This window comes from Sorex araneus, chromosome 11, assembly GCF_027595985.1.
Source record: "Sorex araneus isolate mSorAra2 chromosome 11, mSorAra2.pri, whole genome shotgun sequence".
In the NCBI taxonomy this organism is placed as follows: Eukaryota; Metazoa; Chordata; class Mammalia; order Eulipotyphla; family Soricidae; genus Sorex; species Sorex araneus.
In genome coordinates, this window is record NC_073312.1 from 3,131,530 (window position 1) to 3,154,290 (window position 22,761).

The 22,761-nt window shown below is 64.5% G+C and overlaps 2 protein-coding genes across 5 annotated transcripts in view; one reads left to right on the top strand and one right to left on the bottom strand.

The window, feature by feature from the left end:
• The window catches only part of DOCK1 (dedicator of cytokinesis 1), a 270,057-nt gene that overhangs the window by 137,142 nt on the left and 110,154 nt on the right, over positions 1-22,761 (bottom strand). The window lies entirely within an intron of this gene.
• INSYN2A (inhibitory synaptic factor 2A) overlaps positions 1-22,761 on the top strand; it is a 46,302-nt gene that overhangs the window by 19,518 nt on the left and 4,023 nt on the right. For both annotated transcript variants that reach the window (XM_055119529.1, XM_055119528.1), the window contains exon 3: positions 13,101-13,172. In XM_055119529.1, the coding sequence (XP_054975504.1) occupies positions 13,101-13,172 (72 nt within the window). The remainder of the gene's footprint in view (positions 1-13,100; positions 13,173-22,761) is intronic.

A 22,761-nucleotide genomic window follows, 5' to 3' on the forward strand; every position in this document is an offset into this window, starting at 1 on the left:
TGGTGGAAGGTTTACGCCGGCGCCTCCCTACCAGGCCACCCCGCGGGAGAGGAAAATGCCGCGTGGCTCGGGCAGGGAGTGGCCTGGCTCGGAGGCGGTGACCTGGCTCCGCGGGCTTCTGGGCTCCCCCTCCCTTCTCTGGACAAGCCCCCGTGCCCACGGGACGAGGGGCCGCTGTCCTGGGCCGGGGGCAGCGAGGCCGGGTGATAGGCCCCAGCAGCACCGTCTCTGGGGGTGCTGGATCCAGCGGCAGCAAGTTCACAGACGCTGCTTGGAAGACAGAGCTGGGCAGGCCGGGGACAGGGCAGCGGGGCGAGGAGCCGCCCCTGGACGCGCTGTCCACGCCTTGACGCCTGGGGCTGGCGGGGGAGCTGGGGGAAACGGGGGCGCTTTCTGCTCGCACGGAGAAGGTGGACCTGGGGGGGGGGCGTCGCCGAGCTGAGGCCAGGAGAGAGGACACCCCCCCTTACACAGGGGATGACGGTCCCTACGGGCCCTGAGAGTTTCTGGAACTTTCTCCTGGAGTAATACTCCAAGGGGAAGACATGGGGTCAGCGCTGGGGCAGGAGGGTGCGGCCTGCAGTCTCCCGAGGGGGAGGCATGAGGGCGGCTCGAGGGACCGGCGGGCCCTGCTGCGGGACGGACGCTGCATCTGCGTCTCTGCTCACGCCGGGCGCGGTGCAGGGACTGCGGTGCGGATAGAATTTCCTCTCCCTCTCGACTCGGGTCATGCGAACCCACTATCGGCCCGCGCCAACCGCACTATCGAGGCTTGGGCGGGCTCTGCCCGGTGGCTCGAACCCCAGCATCTGCGTGTGCCCCCGCCAGGGTCCCTCCCCGCCTCCCCTGTACTCGAGTTAGTCTGAACCTCACTGGCCCCGGGCAGTCCGGAAGGTCCATGCGTGGCGGGGGTGGGGGGTGGGGGCACGGGGTGGCTTGGCGGGGGGCGAGGGGCACGGATGGAGGCGAGGGCTGGGAGGACCCGGCGTGGGTGTCAGGGACGGGCCTGCTGGTCCTGGGGCCGCCCCCTCCTCTCCCCAGCGGCGGGAACCACCCGTCCATGTGCACCCCGGGGCTGGGAGCAGAGCAGGCGGGCAGGAGGTCAGGAAGCAAGCTGGGATTTGTTGTTGTTCTTCCCACAGTCCCTGCTCCCCCGCCCCCGCCCGCCGCACGCCCCCACGCGCCGGCCGGGGGCTGCGCGCTCACAGCCAGCAGCGCTGACGCCTCGCGGAGTGGCAGCTGCTGGCGCCAACTCGGCACCCACATACTCGGCGTCTTGATGGGCTCATTGTCTGGCGACAGCCTAATGACACTCCGCCCTGGGGAAGACCGGGAGCGGCACGGGAGCCGGGCGGGGGCGGGCAGGCCGCGGGCAGGCGGGCGGGCGGCAGGGCCGGGTCGTGCCGAGCGCCCCTGCCGTGGCCGTGCGCTGGACACGGAGCCCCAGACAGCGTGAGTCACAGAGTGAGTCGGCCGAGTGGGGGCCGCCGGCCGCCCGCCGGAGTCCTGGGCGCCCACCCGGCAGCGGGCAGGGACCCGCCTGCCCCCGGAGCTGATCCTCTGAGGGTGCTCGGGGCCGTGAGGTCAGGGTGAGACCCCACCCCCCTCGGCGGCCAGCCCATCAGGGCGCAGGGAGAGGGAAGGAGTGAGCGGGTCCCGGGAGAAGGAAAGCAGCTCTAAGAAATTAAGAGGTGAAGCGCGGCTGACGCCGGCTGCCTCCAGCCCGTCCTCCTTGGGGGCCTGGACTAGGGGCGGCCGGGGGCTGGGCACGGGGGGCAGGACGGGAGGGGCGGGCACGGGGACGGGAGGCAGGGCAGGTGCGGGGCGGGCAGGACCCTTCCGAGCGCAGGTGTCTCACTCCCTCGCGGCCAGCTCCGGCCACACGGGGGCTGCTCTGGTGATGTGGCGGGGGATGGGGGGGTGTCACATGACCATGCTCTGGCCCCGGGGCCGTGAGGTCAGAGACAGGGGCCTGGTGAGCACTGGCTGTTTGCTGGGCAAGAAGTGGGTGTCCCCTACAGGCCGTGTGCCCGCAGATGGGTGCTCACGCCTGCCCGTGGCACCTGCCCTCACCAGCCCCCGCCGCCCCGACGCTGCCCTGGACACAGCCCAGCCCCTCGCCCGGCTGCCCCGACGCCTGCCGCGTTCCCACCGCATCATGGTCCCCGGGCGGCAGGCAGACGCGCTCGTAGAGGTGGGCGAGGGCTGCGGAGTGGACGGGACCCCGTGGCCGCGTGGCCGGGTCTGACTGTGACTCCGGGGGTGAGGCCGGGCGCCCTCTGGAGGGATGACCCCTCCTCCCTGCGGCCGAACCCCATGTGTCCAGGGCTGAGCCCTGCTGAGGCGAGAGCTGGGACAGGCCCGAGTCCAAAAGGAAGGAGCTGGGGCGTGTCCGTGTCGGGGAGCCTCTGGGGGTCTGCAAAGGGCCGGGGGGCTGGCGGGTGCCCAGAGACGCAGGGCCTGGGGTGACTCGAGGAGAGGAGGACGAGGGTCCAGGCTGCCAGCCCCGAGCGCCTCTCTCCCTCCGGAGCAGCCGGCCAGGCCCAGGGGGGCACGAGGGGGCTCCCTTCCCGCTGAACCAGGTGGGGGGGGGAGGCTGGACGCTGGCCCCGCCCTCCACACGCGACCCTGTGGCGGCTTTCGGGGAACCTTTCTGTCTCTTTCTGGGACCAACTCGCAGCTTCCGTGGTCAAGGAGAAAACAGGCGCGAGTGGACCCGCAGGGACGGATCCCTGGGTCTGGGAGCAGACGCGCCCCCACACGCAGGGCATTCTCCCCATTTCCGGGGCCGAGGTGAGGGGGCGAGTGGGTGGGAGCTGATACCTGTACGGTCTTGTAAACACTCTGTTTAAGACAGAGGAAACCAAGAAGGTTTTCCGTCCTCAACTGGAAAAGGAAGCAGGAGCATCCGGGAAATAGGGAAAACGCGTAAGGTCTCGCTCTGCCTGCGGGCCGCGCCCCCTCGAGGGCTCTCCGGCCCCAGGCCACGCAGTGCCAACACTGACTCCCAGCATCGCCCGGTCTTTAAGTTGGCAGGTGAATGAGAGCCGACGGTGGGGCCGCCCGGCGATTCAAACAGCCCGTTTGCAGATAAAATGAGCAATTCGAGGCGTGACATGAATGCTCATGGGACTTATGCACTGTGTCTCCAAATTCTTACTGTCTTAAAAAATCACGGTAGCACTGTCGTCCCATTGCTCATCGATTTGCTCGAGCGGGCACCAGTAACGTCTCCACTATGAGACTTGTTGTGACTGTTTTTGGCATATCGAATACGCCACGGGCGGCTTGCCAGGCTCTGCCGTGCAGGCAGGATACTCTTGGTTGCTTGTTGGGCTCTCCGAGAGGGACGGAGGAATCGAACCCGGGTCATCCACGTGCAGGGATGAACTGCAAGTTCTAGTTTTCAGATACTTTCTGGAGTCCCACACGACTTCTGCTAGCGCCAGCACCCTGGGGGCCCGGGGTACTTCCCGTGGGCCCCCCAACTCCTCTGCCCCAGCACTTCCAGCACGCCAGCCCCTCCCTGGGCATCGTCTGACCACCCACATAGTGTTGCCAAGGCCCTAAGGCGGGAGAGGAACGCCACGATCCCCACGGTGGCCCAGAGCTGACGCCCGCCTCCAGCACTCGACCCGGCGTGTCCGTGCAGAGTCGGGAGGCGGGTGCAGCGTGGGGCTGCAGAGCGGCCGAGTCCACCAGCCGCAGGGGCGGGAGGCTGGGGGCACCCCGAGACCACCTTCCCCAGGGCTCTGGGAAGGACTCCGACCGGCTGCCTCCCAGACCCACGGTCAGTCAGAGCGAACTGCCGGGGGCACTGCAGGAACCCCGCCCCCCCCCGACTCGGACGCCTGGACTCCAACACAAACCCTGGGGAAGACAGAAGGGGCACGCGGAGGGCGGCCTCTCGGGCCCACCGTGGTCCCAGGGCCGTCGAGGGCCCGGCCACGTGCCGGTCAGGGCCTGGCGCCTGTGAGTGCGGGTCCGGGTTTGCGGGCTGAGCGCTGAGGACGTGCTCTCCGTGGAGTCTGGGAGTAAGGAGCATTTTCAAGGCCACCCTGAGAACAGAGCACTTTACTGACCTGCCAATGGGCACGGTTTTTTTTTTTTCTTTTTGGGTCACACCTGGCAATGCACAGGAGTTACTCCTGGCTCTGCACTCAGGAATTACTCCTGGCAGTGCTCAGGGGACCATATGAGATGCTGGGAATCGAACCCGGGTCGGCCGCGTGCAAGGCAAACGCCCTACCTGCTGTGCTATCGCTCCAGCCCCCAATGGGCACGTTCTGACCAAAAAGAAACTTCCTTTTCCTATCAAGATCTGGGTTGCAGCATGGAACCTACCCCCCAAGAAAAAATCTCCTAGCAGAGCCTCAGGGACGTTATCAAGGGCGACAGTCCCCCCCCACCCACACACCCCCCATTTAGAGGTTTTCATCTGGACTTGGGAGACATCTGAGTGATGTCTTTTTAGATGCACCGACAAGGTCCCACTTTTGACACGAGCTTAAACGCTTCGTGCAGAATAACTCGTGGTTTAAAATCGCTGAAAAGGCTGTTCCTGAACAATTACATCAAAACACCAGATTCATCCCCGACTGCCGACTGCCCGCGGTGATCCCTGAGCACGGAGCCAGGGGGGAGCCTGAGGCCTGCTGGGCCTCCCCCCGCCCCGTGACAACCCCACGGCATCGACAGACAGACAAGGCCAGGAGCACAGCCCCGGGGGAGTCGGGGGCAAGTGCTGCAGACACACACGAGCCCAGCCGCTACGGGCCTCTGCGGGAACAGCCTCCGCTAGTTCAGCCCGTGTGGGAAAAGCCTCTGCTAGTTCAGCCCGTGTGGGAAAAGCCTCCGCTAGTTGCCCGTGTAGGTACAGCCTCTGCGGGTACAGCCTCCGCTAGTTCAGCCTCTGTGGGTACAACCCGTTTAGGTACAGCCTCCGCTAGTTCAGCCTCTGTGGGTACAACCCGTTTAGGTACAGCCTCCGCTAGTTCAGCCTCTGTGGGTACAACCCGTTTAGGTACAGCCTCCACTAGTTCAGCCCGTGCATGTACGGCCTCTGTGGGTACAGCCTCCGCTAGTTCAGCCCGTGCGGGAAAAGTCTCCGCTAGTTGCCCGTGTAGGTACACCCTCTGCGGGTACAGTCTCTGCTAATTCAGCCTGTACGGGTACAGCCTCCAGTAGTTCAGCCCGTGCGGGAACAGCCTCTGCTAGTTCAGCCCGTGTAGGTATAGCCTCTGCGGGTACAGCCTCCGCTAGTTCAGCCATGCGGGTACACCCTCTGCGGGTACAGCCCGTGCAGGTACACCTCCTGCAGGTACAGCCTCCACTAGTTCAGCCCATGCAGGTACAGCCTCCGCTAGTTCAGCCCGTGCGGGTATACCCTCTGCGGGTACCGCCTCTGACAGACCAGCCCCTTGGCACCCCTGAGCACGACGCTGCCAGTGCAGACAGAAACCTGTTTCCAGCGGGGAAACCCCCATTCTCCTTCCAGTCCCACCAAAATCCATTTCCATTAATTTTCAATAAATTACAGCTCAGGCTTTTATCTCTCCTCCAGGAAAACAAGTTAATCAACACAGCCTCCGCTGAGCCCTAAAACGCCGGTTCTGAGCGGCCTTCCTGGGCCTCGGGGCAGGGCCTTTCCTCGGCCCCGTCGTCAGTGTCAGGAGGGAGGACCCCCCACCCCGCGCACGCAACGGTGACTCGCCCCTGCGGAGAAACACCGACCAGGGGTTTCCATTGCAGCCGCGAGGCTCCCCAGAGAAACCTCCCCCCCCCAGCGCCCGGGGCTGTCCTCGCCGAGGCAGGACAGCCCTGGCAGCGGGGTGGTCTCAGCGCGAAGGGACGGGGGCAGGAGACGGGCAGGGCCGGGGCGGAGGGCCAGGCCACAGACACCAGGGCCCGGGCACGGCATGGGCCGGAGTGTTCAGGGCCCGGGACTCTGGGCGGCTCTTTCACTCGGTCCCTCGGGGACAGGACGGGAGTCCAGTGGCCCAGAGCAGGACACGGCAGCCCTCCCTCTTGCACCCGCAGGCGGCTGCAAGGCCCCGCCCCTAGGCTCCCCGAGGCCGAGTGCCCCAGACAGATCCTGCGGGCTCACAGGGAGCGGACCAGCCCCAGGTGCCGCTGTGCCCGCTGACGGGGCAGGGGCGGGGGGCGTCCAGCTCGGCCCCGTGGGACTGAGGCCCGGGTGCACGTGTGCAGCTGCAGGACGGCCAGCGGGAGCCACACGCGGGCGGCCAGGAAGCACCCGGGTCCCACAGAGGCCGGGGTGCCAGGGAGCCCTGCCCATGCGGAGGGTCCGAGGGAGCCCCCGGGCCCCGCGCCTGCCCCAGCAGACGCACATGGGCCTGGGTGAGCTGTGGCGGCCGGTTCCAGGAACACCCCAGGGAACGGCCGGGTCCCTGGGACCCGCTGGCCCCGCTGCCGCCCAGCACGTGGGGAGCCTGGAGGGAGGTTTCCAGGGTTCCCACCTCTGTTTCGACTCGGGGAGCGTGTGCAGGGGGGAGACCCACTGGCCCGCCTGGGGCAGAGGTTCAGGTGGAGAGAGAAGGACCCCCGGGGCCTCCCCTGAGCACACAGTGTCCTCCCTCAAGCCAGCCCCGGGCCTGGGGTCACTGTTCCAAACTGGCCTTTCCTGTGCTGTCCCCAGCTAGATGGAGAGGCTAGTAGAAAATGCTAGAAAATTGATCCTGGAGGTGGAAGAGGAGGAGGGGCAAGGGGAGGAGGAGGAGGAGGAGGAGGAGAAGGAGGAGAAGGAGGAGGAGGAGGAGGAGAAGGAGGAGGAGGAGAGGCAGGGGGAGGAGGAGGAGGAGGAGGAGGAGGAGGAGAAGGAGAAGGAGGAGGAGGAGGAGAAGGAGAAGGAGAAGGAGGAGGAGGAGGAGGAGAGGCAGGGGGAGGAGGGGGAGGAGGAAGAGGAGGAGGGGGAGGAGGAGGAGGAGGAGGGGGAGGAGGAAGAGGAGGAGGAGGAAGAGGAGGACGAGGGGGAGGAGGAGGAGGAGGGGGAGGAGGAGGAGGGGGAGGAGGAGGAGGGGGGAGGAGGAAGAGGAGGAGGGGGAAGAGGAAGAGGAGGACGAGGGGGAGGAGGAGGAGGGGGAGGAGGAGGAGGGGGAGGAGGAGTGCTCCCTCTGAGTCCCACGCAGGGCCGTGAGAAGCAGAGGCCCTAGACGGGTGAGCTAGGACGATGCCCAGTGCCGCGGGGGGAGCGAGGCTGGCCCGAGCTGCAGGGGCCGCACGGTCTGCGTGCCGCCGTCAGAGCCGGCCAGGCAGGAGCAGGAGAGGGCCGCAGGGGCCTCGGGCTGCTGGGAGACCACGGCAGGGGTGGGACCTGCGGGTGCCGGCTCCCCTACGACCCTCTCGAGGCAGAGCTCAGCTACACAACCCCGCACCCCAGCCTGGGCTGACCGCGCCGGGGGGCGTTCCATGTACAGGCCCGCGAGCCGGCTTCATGCCCCAGCCCCAGCCCCGCCAGCCCCTCCGGGCTGTTCTGTGCTTCCCGTCACGTGCCCCGGACCCCCAAACCCTCACGCCCACCTCGCCCATGGCAGGCAAGGCAGATGCTGGCAGACACGGCCAGGACCAAGGCTTGCTGACCCTCACGGTGGCCAGAGGGCAGCTGAGGGCCATGACAGTCGGCCCCGGCACCCGCCCCCGGACAGGGGCCGGGACCACAAACCTGTGCTGAGGTCACAGGCAGTGGCCACCAAACCCACCTCGGCCCTTCAGGCCCGGGGCTCTGCCCGCTCAGGCTCCCAGGCCGCGGGGGAGCGAAGCCATGCTCGGCCCAGCACGGCCACAGCAGGGCGGCTCTGCGCCCGGCCCGGGACTGGGAGGGACAGTGTCCTAGGAAAGCCATCTGCATGCACCAGAACTAACACACACGGGCCAGCCAGTGGCTGCAGGCGTCGCTCGAGGCTGGAGATCTCCGTGGGCCAGGGGGAGCGGGTCCCCATCCCGGTCAGCGCCTGGCCCGCCAGAAGGCATCGCCGCGTGCGTGTCTGAGGCGTCAGCTCGCGAATCCTAGCGAGGGCGCTGGCTTGGGGACGAGCCCGAGCAGCTGCTGGCCATGACCCGGCACGGAGGGGAGGGGGCCTGGGACACGGGTGCGGGCGTGATCCCGGGATCCTCGCCCGGCGCAGAAAGGAGAGGATTACGGGGACAAGTCAGTGCTGACTGTTGTTTGAATTCTAATTTCTCCCAACAATATTAGCGGTATCATTTATGCCTCTCATTAATGTCAATTGGAGACTATTAAGTGGAAAAGCTCTTTAAGACGCATGCTTAAAGGATAGCTGAGTTATCAAGCCGGGACAGCTGGGGCCCAGGCTCAGGCGGAGGAGGAAGGGAACGCGACACCCCGGGACTCAGAGAGGGTGACACAGAGTTAAGTGACGCGGAGACCGTCGCCATGGCCCGGGTCCTGGCTGAGGGCCCGGGCGGCCCCCCTTGGCCCTGGGCCCCGGGGCTCGTAGGGAGGGAAGGCAGCATGGCCCCAGGGGGCGCCCGTCAGAGCCGGCCCAGTCACCAACCCTGGTGATGACCATTAAAACCCGTGGAACTCACCCCTGCCAGCAGCCGCTCCTTCCCTCTGCTGCTGTCTGAGGCCCAGCACGGCCTGGGTCCTGCCCACCCCCCTTCTGCCCTAACCTCAGAGTGTCAGTCCTGCCACTGACCTGTCAGGGACACAGCAGGGTGGCTCGGGGGCCCGGACCCCAGCTCTGGATGATCTTCGGGGGCTTCCCTGCTCAGTTCCCAGCACCCCGGGCCCGGTGGGAGGCAGAGCCTTGCCCGCCGCGCCTCATGCCTCTCCTCCCCGCTGGCTTTGTTGTCGAACCCGGGGCTCCAGCCGCCCCACACCTCCCTGCTTTGTTTTGTCAGTCTGACCCTCCACGACCTTCCCCTGCTGTGAGTCGGCCACAGCCACGGAACTCAATAATGTCCAACTGCCACGATGATTTTTAATATGAGCATACGCACGCGTGTTTCTCCCCTGCCTTTTGCTGGCCGGCTTGGGGGCCCAGCTCCAGCTGCGCTCAGGGTGGGCTCCTGGCTCTGTGCTCGGGGATCACCCCTACTGGTGCTCTGGGGGGACCATCTGGGGTTTCTGCGTTCGTACCCAGGCCAGCTGTGTACGAGGCCAGCGCCCTGCTGCTGTCCCGCCTCCCTGGCACCCCTCTGCGGGAATGTTTCAGGATGGGCGGAGGTCAGAGCCGGTGACTCCGGCCGCCCCGGGCCGCGGTCTCTGCTGTCCACGTGCTGAGTTCAGAGAAACAGCGAGAGCCGGGCCTGAGGTTCCCTCTGAACGGAGCCGAGCTGTCCCCCCACTGATGAGACTCAGTTTCCTTTGGTTGGAGAAGCCACGCTGAGGTGACCAGGGCTGAAACCTGCCCGTCCAGGGTCCTTGTCTCGGCCCGGCCGGCAGTCCCTTCCTGGGCTTCCCACAGCCTCAGCGCCCCCATCCCCCCCAGCTCTGGCTCACGTCTGGTCTCCGTGACCTCCCGAGAAACCCCACTCCGAGCACTGGGGACCCTGGGGTGACAGGCAAGGGGCCCTCACCGGTCCCTGACCCCTCCTGGGATGGGGGCAAGAGGCCGGCTGGGAAGGGCAGCAGGGAGGCGGCCGGCGCTGGCCTTGGTGCTGAATCGTCGCTGTGCGCCAGAGGCATCTTTAAGAGCACGAACACCGGTAACAGCAACTCACTGAAACGGTTACATAAACGGTGCTAAGTGAGGATCGATGCCTGAAACCCCACGTATACGTCAGCGTGACCGTCAGGCGGGGAAAACAAAGTAAGGACCAGAGACGTTCAAAATCTGTCATTTTCATTTGATGTCTGTCCTCGGTTGACATTTCTGGTTAGCTTTATTGCTAGGCTGTAGTAGGAGAACAAAGACCAGCTGTATCATTTGATCAGATTGTTATTAACCAAATATCCGGGGTGTTCCAGGCATGGTGGCGGGGTGGGGGGCCCATGAACTCACACGGGGCTCTGGCACCTCAAATCCCAAGGGAGGAGAGCCGGCCAGGCGAGCAATTAACTTGCAAGTCAGAAAATTTCCAATTTCTGATCAAGATGTTCTTCCTCTGCAGCTTTTCTATTATTCATCTAAGCTCCCTCTTCCCCCTACTTCTAATCTCTCTCTTGCCGTCTCTCTCTTTTACACACACACACACACACACACACACACACACACACACACACACACACACACACCCCTCCAAGGATCGCCGGAGACGCAGCCGCTCCGTCCTTCGAGTCGGGGGCCGCTGCAGTGGGCAGAGTACTTCCAAGTACCCGTCTTATGACTTGCTTCCAAGTGAGGAGGGAGGGGAAAAAAAATAGGGAAATTCCATAACAGTACTTGGCGTTCCCTTTCCTGTAGAAAGAACGTATCTGTTTCATCTATTTTTGGAGATCGTATTCATCCCGATGCTGTGGGCCCAATTACCAATGTGACTCTAAGATAATCGGAGAAGCCAAACCCTCCGGCACTCCCAGGGAAGGAGGCAGATGACCACGAGAGCGAAGCATCAGGGGCACAGAGGTGACGCCCCCTTTGGAGAAGCTCTGGTGTTGACCCAAACAGAATCCCCGGGCTGACATGCGCCCCCACGCCCCCCAGAGGCAGCCCGGGGCCTCCCGACAAACCCCAGGATACACACTGAATTTCGTCTACAAATTACTCTCTCGCTGCCCCCCGTTTCTATCTGTACTTCAAACATTTGAACCCTTTTGAAAATGAGAAAATTCCCTGAACTCTGCTGTTTCTGTCTAAGTGAGAGTGACCTGAACAAGCCGTGTGCCTCTTCCGCACGAACGCTGGACTGACCACACGCTCTCTGTGGCTGGGGTGAGCTGGCTTGGGATGTCAGGCCCTCAAGCCCCTCGCCACATGACCGCTTGTCCCCTGCAAGACCCCCGCTTGGGACCAGCACCCAAGGGCCACGAGCAGGTGCCAGCTCTTGGGACCGGCACCCCCGGGCCAGCGCCAGCTCCCCTATCGCCCATGACCTCACGGGTGGCTCTTGAGGGCCCCGTCTTTGACCCTGGGAGGAGGTCGGCTGACTGAATCTCTTGCCGGCTGCTCCCCTCTGGACTGTCTCTCCAACTTCTACTCGTGTATTTCTTCCTTGTTGTGTTTTTGTTTTGCTTTTGTTGTCATATCTGGGAGTGCTCAGGGATCACTCCCGGCCAACTCGGGGAACCATATGCCAGGGATCGAACCCGGATCGGCAGCCTCTAGGCAAATGCCACCCACTGTACTATCCATGCCTCCTCCGCTGGTCTGTGTCTGGGGCCCCAGGAGCACCCGGTCGGGACACGAGTCAGCACACACGGGGGCTAAGGAGAGGGTCCCACAGACTCGGGGCCTCCAAGGGCCCTGGAGGGCGGGGGGGCGGCGCCCAGAGGGAAGGGCAGCTGTGTCCCGCTCTCCCCTGCAGGGTCTCGGGGCCCCGGAGGAGGGAAAGGGCCGCACGGTGCCCGCAGGTGCCCTGCCGGCAGCCCTGCTGTAGCCCCGGTGGCCCGGGGACGGGCTGGCAGCGCCTCGGGGCCGGATGTGGCCACTTGATTAATAAGTAGAATACACAGAGCTCAAAGTCAGCCGGAGTTTACCAACGCTCCCGGAGACGAGCGGGCGGGGAGCAAAATCCTTAAGTCAAATGTTTATGTAACACGAACCGTAATGAGGAAAAACAAAACTGATTTTCAATTCAAACCCTGTGATGCATGTAAGGGCTGTTGGCACAGGGAAGGTGACACAGCGGGGGCCGTGGGCGGGGACCCTCTGTGCCCGCACCTGCCAACACCGCCCCGTGGGCGTCCCCGCCAGCGCCCGACGCCAGGCTGCCCGGGACAGCCCAGGGCACACGGGCCGTGCACAGGGGGAGGACGCGCCCAGGGACAGTGGGGCAGGGCGGATGCTGGCGGGCACCGATCCTCGGCGGGGGGCCGGGAAACGTCACTCCTGGCCAGCCCCAGCCGGGACGCGCTTCCGCCCACTGCCCCAGAGAGGCCCTGGCGCGCTCCGTGTGAGCACAGTCGCCCCTCCACACCCCGTCAGCCCAGCCTCCGAGGACAGGCAGGGCCCCGGGAATGGAGTTGGGGAGGCGGGGTGGGCAGTCGGCTGCGTCGCGAGCCGGGATAAACAGACACACTGGGCCGTGACAGCAGCAGACCCGGGCTGGCAGGACAGGGAGGGGCTCGCCCTGCCCGCGGCTGACCAGGTGGACCCCGGGCAGTGCAGACAGTCCCCTGAGCCCCGCCAGGCGCGATCCTGAGCACAGAGCTGGGAGTCGGCCCTGAGCATCCCCTGGAAGCCCACCCCCCTTGCGCCAGGAAGAAGCCAAATCGAGGCGCTGGAGCAATAGCACAGTGGGGAGGGTGTTTGCCTTGCACGCGGCCGACCCGGGTTCGATTCCCAGCATCCCATATGGTTCCCCTGAGCACCGCCAGTGGTGATTCCTGAGTGCAGAGCCAGGAGTAACTCCTGTGTATTGCCAGGTATGGCCCAAAAAGCAAAAAAAAAAAAAAAAAAAAAAAAGAGCCAAATCGAGGGCCGTGTGTAAAAACGCTCATTTTAGTGCCAAAGTCAGCCCGATTTGGGGACAGAGGAAAACGTGAACTTCATTAATCTGTAAGTGCTCCAGAGTCCTCCTGACTTCTCCGACGCAGCCATTCCGAACGCAAACTCCTTTCCGAGCTTTCGGGCCCCGTCATGCAGTCGGGGAGGGGGTGAAGTGGGGGCAGCGCTGGCAGAGGGCGGCCGGGGTGTGGGGGTGGGGAGGGGAGGGGCCCAGCCAGGGAGCCCGAGCATGGGGGTCACCCCGGGGCCCCCAGAGCCACGCGTGGCTCCTGCTGCTCGTTCCTGCTCGGGCCGCGCCGGCCACAGCTCAGCCGGGCGCAGAGGCGGGCGCAGACCTGGGTGCAGAGGCGGGCGCAGAGGCGGGCGCAGACCTGGGCGCAGACCTGGGCGCCAAGGTGGGCGCAGAGCCGGGCGCAGAGGCGGGCGCAGGGGTAGGCGCAGAGGCGGCACGCGGGCCTGCCCTGCGCGGGGACAGTGGCCCCCGTGACCTCTCCTGTCGCTCTCCCGCAGGCTCTCCTATCGGACCGGGCAAGACACGGCCAACTGTGACACGTGCAGGAACAGCGCGTGCGTCATCTACAGGTACGCTGCCTTTCCCCGCCCCCTTCCCGCTGAGTGACACGAGGCTGGCCCGCCCCCCGCGCACCATCGCGGGATGTCATGGGAGGGAGAATCAAGGGCCCGCCGAGGAGCCGGCAGAGCTAAGCCAGTTCAGGCCACCTCGGGCGCAGGGGAGCAAGAGCCCCTTCGGGTCCCAAAGAGCTGCGGTGGCCTCAGACTTCGGTCTCAGGGTGAAAACTTGCTCTCCTGGAACCAACGGCCCGAGCACTGGGCCACGGGTTCTGGGGCAACAGATCAGCCTTTGCCGGGCTGGAGGTGGGAACCAGGGGGCAGGGGCGGGGGACGGAGGGGGGCGTCCAGGTGCCGCTTGACGCTCCAAGTCCTGGGCGTGGAGGAGCCAGGGGTGCCGCTTGACGCCCCAAGTCCTGGGCGTGGAGGAGCCAGGGGTGCCGCGCCCTGGGGGTCTCGACCCCCTCCAGAGCCGGTGAAGCTGCTCTTGGTATGATTCATCTTCAGTCCTGCCCACACGCCTACCATATCTGGCTGGTTTCGGCCGCGGTTCTGGGGTTCAGGACATGGTCTCGACCCCCGGAGAAAGGGTCTTGCTCTGCGCCCGCAGAAACCCCACTCCCACAGCCTGACGGGAGATGGATCAGACACGCCACCTCAGTCCTATTTTTAAAAATTATGTTCCCCAAATAATGCTGATTTGCCCGATCTGATTATTTCACTGCATAGCTATCTATCTCAGATGGCACTTGGTGACAGCCATCCCCAGAGACACCTTCCCGAAAGGATTATCGCATCCGTCATGCCGGGCTGGGGAGATAGTGCAGCAGGTAAGGGCCCCCCGGGGACTGGGCCCGGGCTGGTTTCTCAGCAAGCCCGGAACAGCCCCACCAGCCGGCACTAGCTGTACCCTGGCTCCGGGTCCCTGGGAGCACTGGAGCGGAGAGGCACCGAGCCTTGGGGTGTCACGAGCCCCGCGGCCCACCCTGCAGGCGAAGCCCCTGCCAGTCCTGCACGCTCCGGGGCGGCGGCGGAGAATCCTGCATCTCTGTGAGGAGGCGCCAGCGGGCGCGGTGTTGGCCACCTCGGGAACGGACCCCCGACGGCTTCCTCTCGTGGCCGCACAGAGAGAGGAGCCAAGCCCCCGAGCATGCCTGGCGGCACCGACCCCCTGCACGGGGGGTCTCAGGCAGCTCCCTGAGGGGTGCTCCCCCACCGGGTACATCTCACGGAGGTGACAACACGGAGGCTGGTATGAAGCGTGACGTGACGAGTCCGGGGAAGATCAAGGTTCGCCAGACCTGTGAGCTGCTCCAAGCCAGCCCGGGCCCCCGGGGACGGCCTCTCCTGAGGAGGGCAGCAGAGGGCGCGGGGCCTCGACGGCGCCTTGGGGAGGGGACTTCTGGTCCCTCCACAGACTAACGGCCTCCTCCGGCCCCCCGCCCTGCCTGCAGGCCCGTCACCGAGCCACGGGGATGCCCACCCAGTGGGCGGTCTGCACCCTTGCTTTTGAGGCCCGGATGCTTCCACCTTCCGCAGACCAGAAACATACATGATGTTTGGACACGGCTTAGACATGCCTGAAATCCTGCACTTGGCCGGAGGCAGGCGCCAGGCCCGGGCGAGCAGGCTCGGCGTCCCGGGGACACGGTGGTCCGTCCCCAGAGTCCAGAGCCGGAAGCAGGAACCACGCCCCACGGCCTTGTGGGTGCCCCTGCACTCTCCCCAGCAGCGGGCCCGGCCTCCTCTCCTCTCCCTCTCTCGCTCCCCTCTCGATGTGGGGGACTGAGCCACGAAGCCCCTCGGGCCCCCTCTGCCGAGGAAGGAAGAGGATGAAGAAACGGGCACTCGCGGTCAGCCCCGAGAGCCCACCCCAGGAGTCCACGCGGAGGCCTTCTTGGGAGAGGCCTGTCTCGGGCCCCACGTTCCCCAGGCTAGACCGCTCCGTCCCGCCCCTCGGGGAGAGGGACAGGGGCCCCGGGGAGTCTGGGTCTGCTCTGGGGCCGCCACCCGTCTCTGCCTCCCCCTGCGCGCCCCCGGCAGGCAGGGCTTCCCCAGAGCGGCCGGCCGGCAGGCGTCAGAGGGAGGAAGCGTGGCGCCCGCGCGGCAGGTGCCCGGAGCTCTGTGCTCGCCCCAAATGCCCTGCGTTTGGGACCCGCTGCCTTCTGCCCCCGCCGGCCTGGCCGCAGCTCGCCCTCGCACCTGGGACGGATGCCCCCTTCGCCCAGAGCGCTGGGGGCTGCTCCGCGAAAACCAACTCGGCCACGGAAATCTGCAGAGCCCGGAAACGGCCTCCGAGGGACGGGAGGTCCGGACGCATTTCAGGACAGAGGCTGCAGGGCCGAAGGTCGGACGCGTCTCCTGCCGGGGCGCCCAGAGGTGGGGCCCACCCAGGAGGGACCCCACGAAGCCAGTCAGCTGCCCACATGCTCAGCCCTGCCACCACCCCGCAGAGACGCCGGAGACGTCCCAGCAGAGGGGCACGAGAGGTACAGACGGCAGACGGGGACAGACGGACACAGGCAGCAGAGGGGGACAGACGGACACAGGCATTTCCTCACCGAATCCCTAATCACCCCCAACTGAGCCAAACTGCTGTGGTGCCCACAGCTGCCCTGAGGCACGGGGTGCCCACCCTGAGGGCCCACAGGGACCCCAAATACTCGGGCCAACACTGGGAATCACATGTGATTCACATGTGGGAATCACATGTGTGTATGAGTGTGAGTGTACATTGAGTGTGTGTAAATGTGAGTGTGGGGGTATATGAATGTGTGCCTGTGTATGTGTGTGAGTATGTGTGCATGTGTGTATGTGTCTGTGAGTGTGTAAATGTGTGAGTATGTGTGATTATGCATGTGTGTGAATGTGTGTGCATGTGCATGTTTGTGTGCGTACGTGTGTACGTGTGTGCATATATGTGTGCATGTTTGTGTGTGCACCTGTGTGCACGTGTGCCCATGTATGTGTGTGCATGTGTGTGCATGTATGTGTGTACACATGCGTGTGTGTGTGTGTGTGTGTGTGTGTGCGCGCTCGGGGCTGGGCATCCCCCAGGGTCTCACAGCGGCACTGCTAAGTGTCTATTGCTGAGCCCTGCCCGAGCCTAACTGGGAACTTGGCTGGTGACGTGACCTCATCCCCCCGGCCGCCCCTTCAGCCGCGATGGAGCCCACCCAGAGAGCTAACGACAGACGCCGAGCCCCCCGGGGGTGCGAGAGAAGCAGCCTCCGCGGTCTCGTGCACCGTGCTACCTCGCGCCGCCATGCCGACAGGCTGTCGCTGGCCCAGAACCGTTCCCGGTCCCATCCCTGAGAGTGGCGCTCGGGCCAGCCCGGCGGGTGACTCACCTGCGCATGACTCACCTCTGGCACGATCTGCTCTGCCAACAAACACCCCAGTGAACGAGCCCCGCGCCCTCCCCTGAAGTGCTCGGGCGTGAACCAAGACACTGCACGCGACTCCTTGTGGGCATCTGAGCCCTGCCAGGAAGACGCCCGCAGACCTCCGCCCCGCGGGCACGGCCACGCCTCGGAATCCCTTACCGCCCGCCTGGGAAGGGTTCGAACTTATTACAGGACCGGAAGCGGCCGTCCCCGAGGCGGGCACAGAGACCAGTCCCGGAGAGCGGGTGTGAGGGGCCTGCTGGGGCTTTGCCGGGCTGTAGCCTGGAGGGAGGAGTCCTGCCGAACCACAGCGTGTGTCTGTCTGTCCGTCTGACTTGCAGCATGAGAGGCAGCCCGGGCGAGATTTCAAACCACCCCCTGATCACCCCCAAGCCCTGTGGCCGCATGGCCTCAGCCCCCGTCTCCCGGGACCCTGAGGAGCTAACAGGCCTGGGCGGAGCCGAGGACCCGGGACCCAGGGCCGTGCACGCGCCTCAGCCCAGCTGCCCCCGGGTTCAGGCTGAGGACTGAGAAGCAGCCGGGACATTCCCGGGGAGGGGCGCTGGACACGGCCAGGCAGCGGGGAAGGTTCCGGAACACGCACTGCTGTGAGAACTGGCGCCCATTCCCAGCTTCTCCAAGGTTTCCGAAAAGGACGGAGGGTCCCGGAAAAGGAAATCACCCACCCTCGTGGGGTGGGACAGGGATTCACGGCAGAAGGGGGCGCGTCTTCCTTCCCTCCCTCCTGACTCAACTCTGGCATGATCATTCACGGCCCCTGGACGGGAGCAGGAAACAGGGCGCCGGAAGATTCTGGGGAAACTGGAATTCCATGCGTTCTGGTGCCCGCGAGGAGGGGGCACGGACCACCCCAGGGCTGCAGGCTAACGAGGGTCTAGGGCACGAGGTGAGGGCACAGCAGCAGAGACAGGCATGCCAGCCGCCCGTGCCCCCTGCCCCCCCAACCCTCAAGGCCTTTGTCGCTTAATGATCGTTTCTTCCTGCAAGTGGCCTCTCCCACCCCCCCACCACCACACTTGTGCATTTTTCATCACTGAGAAATTAGCCTTTTGTCTGACCGTTCTCTTTCCAAAAAACGGAATCACCACGAGACACAGCTACAAAGCTTTCGTGTTTGAGTTCTGTCATACAATGCGAGAACACCCACCCCTCCCCCAGGGCACGCTCTGCACCACCAACGGCCCCAGTACGGTTCCGGGCCCCCCCTTCCCCCGCCTCCATGGCAGACAGTTTCCTCTTACAGTTGCTCTCTCTGCTTACTGATGGGCATCATGGTTTGGAATCAGACACTGAGAGGCCATCGCGTTTGGTCCTTTATCTACCTTCAGCACACACCTCCCATCCCGAGCATCCCTCCAACCATCACTACTCAGTGACCCCTTCTCCATCCCAGATGCCTTCTCCCCCTGCCCCTGCTCACGAGCAGGCTTCCACCTGTGGAACAATCTTCCTGGCCCTGTCTCTACTGTCCTTGGGTGTTAGTCTCGTATTATGATATTTTCTACTCCACAAATGAGTGCAGTCCTTCTATGCCTGTCCCTTGCTTTCTGATTCATTTCACTTAACACTGTGTAGATGTGCCAAAGTTTCTTTAACCAGTCGTCTGTTCTCGGGCAACCGGGTTGTTTCCAGATTCTGGCTATTGTGAACAGGGCTGCAATGAACATACATGTGCAGACGTTATTTCTACTGTGCTTTTTTGCACCCTCAGGATATATTTCCAGAAGTGGTATTGCTGGGTCAAATGGGAGCTCAATTTCTAGTTTTTTGAAAAAATGTCGTATTGTTTTCCAAAAAGACTAGACTAGTGGGCATTCCCACCAACAATGAAGGAGGGTCCCTTTCTCCCCGCATCCACACCAACAGCAGTTGCTTTTGTTCTTTTGGATGCGTGCCAGTCTCTGTGGTGTGAGACGATATCTCATGGTTGTTTTGAGCTGCATCTTCCTGATGATTAGTGACAAGGAGCATTTTTTTTCACGTGTTTTTGGCCATTAGAATTTCTTCTTTGATAAAGTCTCTATTCATTTCATCACCCCATTCTCACGGATTGGGAGAATAAACACTGTCAAAATGGCAGTGTTCCCCAAGGCATTATACAGACTCGATGCAGTCCCTATAAGGATACCCATGACATTCTTCAAAAAAAATTGATCAAACGCTCCTGAAATTCATATGGAACAATAAGGCCCCACAAATAGCTAAAGCAATTCTTGGGGGGGGGGGGAAGATGGGAGGCATCACCCTCCCCTAACCTCAAACTGTACTGCAAAGCAGTAGTGATTAAAACAGCATGGTACTGGAACAAAGACAGATCCGGAGACCCGTGGAATAGTGTTAAATATCCTTCCTTACACACACCCTCAAACATATGATCATCTAATCTTTGACAAGGGAGCAAGAAATATAAAATGGAGCAAGGAAACTTCTTTAACAAATGGTGCTGGCAAAACTGGACAGCTACATGCAAAAAAATGGGCTCAGACCTCGACCTGACACCATGCACAAAAGTCAGATCAAAATGAAAAACCTCAACATCAAGCCAGAACCCACAAGATACACTGAAGAAAAGGTCGGCAAATCCCTCCACAACACTGAAGCTGAAGTTTGTCATCTTCAAAGATGACTCGCCACTGAACAAGCAGACGGAAGCAGAGATACACAAATGGGACTGTCTTACACCAAGAAGCTCCCGCACCTCCAAAGAAACAGTGACCAGGATACAAAGACGGACTTTAGAAGGGGAAAGGATATTCACCCAACACCCTCTGAGAAGGGGTTAATGTCAAGGATAAACAAGGCCCTGGTTCCACTGTACAAGATACTTAGTTCTCAGTACTTACAGGGAGTGACAGGTTACGGTGAGAGGCTGGGCAGGGGGCCTCCGGGCAACCCCTGCCCCTACCACCATGCCATCAGGAAAAGAAATAATGAAAAGTGAGACAAAAGGACTGATTTAACACCCCGCAGGATTCTCCTTACAAATCCCCAGAGCCAAGGAATAACACAAGATTCTTCCTCTTTTGTTGAAATTCTGAAAGTACTGAGAGTTTCCCCCAGTATGCAGAGATCTGGGATTCTGTCCTTTGGCTCCCTGGCAGGAAGCTTCCAGAAGCTTCCTTCTCCGGGTGACTCTCCTGCTCCTGAGGGCTGAGAGACCTGTGACTCATCTAACCTGAAGGGAGCAGCTAACATGCCATCAGCAGGGAAAAAAGCTAATTGCCCTGGCACACAAGAAAAAAAGGGAGGGAGGGGGCTAACTGATCGGGGACCCCCTGTCCGGTTATGGCGCGAGGGGAGGGCAAAGGGCCCCCACAGGGGGAAGATGAGGAGCCAAAACTTCAGCTGCCAGAGGAGATGAACGGGGCATTTTCTGAGGCTAACCCAGGGTCTGGCCCTTCCCTGCCTGGGCTGGGCATGGGGGGCAGGAGAGGCAGCTCCCCCCGCTGTCCCCCCACCCGGAAGGACTCTCTTCCCGGACCCCCACGGGCTGGAGCAAGCACCAGGGGCGGCTCCGAGGGCCCCAGAGCAGCCGGAAGTCAGCAGTTTCCTGCGCCCCGTGAGGGGTCACCCCCAGGCCCCGGGGCCTGAGCCCTCTGCTCACGTCACGACGGAGCCAGGGAGGCCCTGGGGCAGCCGGGCCCAGGGCTCTGTGGTGTGGACGGAGGGGCCGGTCGAGGTTCCGGCAGGGCTGACCCTGACCCCGGGTCTCCGCTTCCGACTCCTGCGGTACGGGCGCTTCCGGCTCTGTGGGGCCACAGCACACGCAGGCGACGGCCAACCACCCGGCACCCGGCTGAGACCTGCGCTGGACGGTCCTGCGCGGCGGGGACCCGGGCCCCGAGAGCGGCTGTCCTGCAGGGCAGAGGAGCCAGCAGGGCCTTCACCCTCGGCGGCCCCATTTTCCCAGGCTGGCATCTGGCCAAACCTCCCGCCGGGCTCCCAGAAGCCCTGGACAGCGGCACAGTGTGGCCCCGGCCCCGAGGGACGCCAGGCGGAGGGGAGAGTGGATGTCTCGCTGGGCTCAGCACCGGGGCCACACGGGCCAGCTCTAACTCTGAGCACCTCGAGGCCGAGTTAGCGCGAGGGCGGGGCTGCTCTGCCTCACGTCACCGTCCTGGCCGCCAGCGCCCTGCACGGCCGAGCAGGAAAAGGGCAGAACTCGCACGGGGAGCGGCATGGGGCCCTCTGTCCCACCTGGCCAGCGCCCGCGACGGCAGCACACAGGAGCCGGGGCAGGAAGGACGCAGCCGCATGCTGCGGGCCCGTGTTGGCCGCTGCCCGAGGGCTGAGTCACGGAGCGGCCGTGCTCTCCCAGGCACGGTGCCGGCTGGGGTGACGCAGAGACAAAGTGAGGCAGGAGGCGAGCGGCAGTGACCAGCGGGGACGGGGCGAGGCGGGGGGCTCTGTTCTGGGCTGACCCACGGCAGGGCCTGGTGGACTGAGGGCGCCGGGGACAGCCAGCAACTCCCAGACAAGAATGAAGAGAAGGTTCCCGCCACGGGGCAGAGGGCCAGCGGCAGGCGGACTGTTCTGGAACAATCCCCGGCGGACGGAGGGAAACGTGGTGCCCGGGGCAGGGCGGTGGGCCTGAGGGGGGGACGCGGCACCCGGAGGAGTGATAGGCCCGATGCAGGCCTGGCCCACGCCGGGGGGTCTGTGGTCGGGACAGTGGGTCCCACCACCCAGGGCAGGGCACCTGGTTCTGGGAGGCCCGAGGCCGGCGCCTTCCACCCACTCGAGTGCGCTCGGGGCCCCCGGGGGCCACATGCAGCTCCGGCTGCCACACCTGGGTGCCACCCCCACGAAGGGACACGCCTGTCCCCATCCTCTCACGGCCTGGGAAGCTCGGGTCCCCCCGTGAGCAGGTTTCCCCGCGCGGGCGTGGTGAGTGCCAGCACCGCGGTGAGCACCGGGCCGGGCCCCCATCCGGGGACCGAGACGCAGAGACGCTGCCCCGGCGGCCTAGAGAAGCCCCACAGCAGCCGCTGCTCCCGGCCCAGGAAAGGGACCCACGCCCGGAAGCCGGGCTCAGCCGCTCTCAGGGGCCGACGCCCCCGGGGCCGGCCAGAGGGAGCTTTAACGGCTTTCCCTGTAAGGTGCCGGGGCGGCGGGGGCGGCCACCGCGAGCCGGGCAGAGAGCGGCAGGGCCCGGGTATTTATAGGCGCGGCAGCTGGAGCGCGGCGGGGAGAGGTGTTACTATGAGCCAGCGTCGCGCCAGCTGCCGGCACCGCCGGGCCCGGCACACTTTCTCCGCGTTCCCAGGGTGTGCCAGGGCGTGTGCACGAGCCCCCGTGCTTGGAGAGACGAAAGGGAAAACCGTGCTCCCTCCTGGGGGAAGCCGGGTATTTCAGAGACACGCTGCCTCCCGCCGGCCGGTCCCTAGAGGATCGGCGCCTTTGTGGGCTCCCGCGGGCCCTGGCACGGAACATCCCACGGACACGCCTGTGGAATGAGGAGACGGGTGCAGGCAGGGGGAAGGACCCCACGGGGTGCTGGGAACCCCGTGTCCCCATCAGGGACAGTACGGGGCAGGGTGGGGGCAGCGAGGCTGGCTCCCCCCGCTCCGTGCACGCCGGGGGACCCGAGGGTCCCCACATGCCCGCCTCTCCCGCTGCGAGAGACCCGCACTCGCCTCCCAAACAGCACCTGCGCGGCCGCAAGCAGCAGTGACCGACCCTGAGCCTTGGCGCCAGGGCGCACTCCGGGCCCAGGCTGGAGGGGCCGGGTGCCGGGGAAGCCGCTCGGCCTGGCGCGGACGTGTGGGCACCTCTGGCCAGCCTGGGTGGGCACCAGAGGAGACACCCCCCCTCGCCTCCACGCAGCCCCTCTCTCGGGTACGAAGAAGAGACCCCCCTACTGGCGCCCTCATCCCGGTCAGGACAGAGCGGGCGGAAGCAGGAAAGCCGGGGGCGCCGCACAGACCCTGCCCGCGGGGGGCAGGACCCCACGTCCCCAGCAGGAAGCCCACCCCCCGCCCACTGAAGCCACCCTGCGTGTGAGATGAGGCAAGAGGCCTGCAGCTGCCAGACATCCCCGCCCTCGGCGCCCCTGGCGGGGGCACGGGGCTGAGGCCACAGCGGTGACAGCAAGGCGCTGGCAGGGCACCTGACCCCGAGTGTCCCCTTCGAGGGGCCCTGTGGGAGGCGTGTGGCGGGGCTGGCCGAGGGCAGCAGGGGGCGGAGAAGGGGCC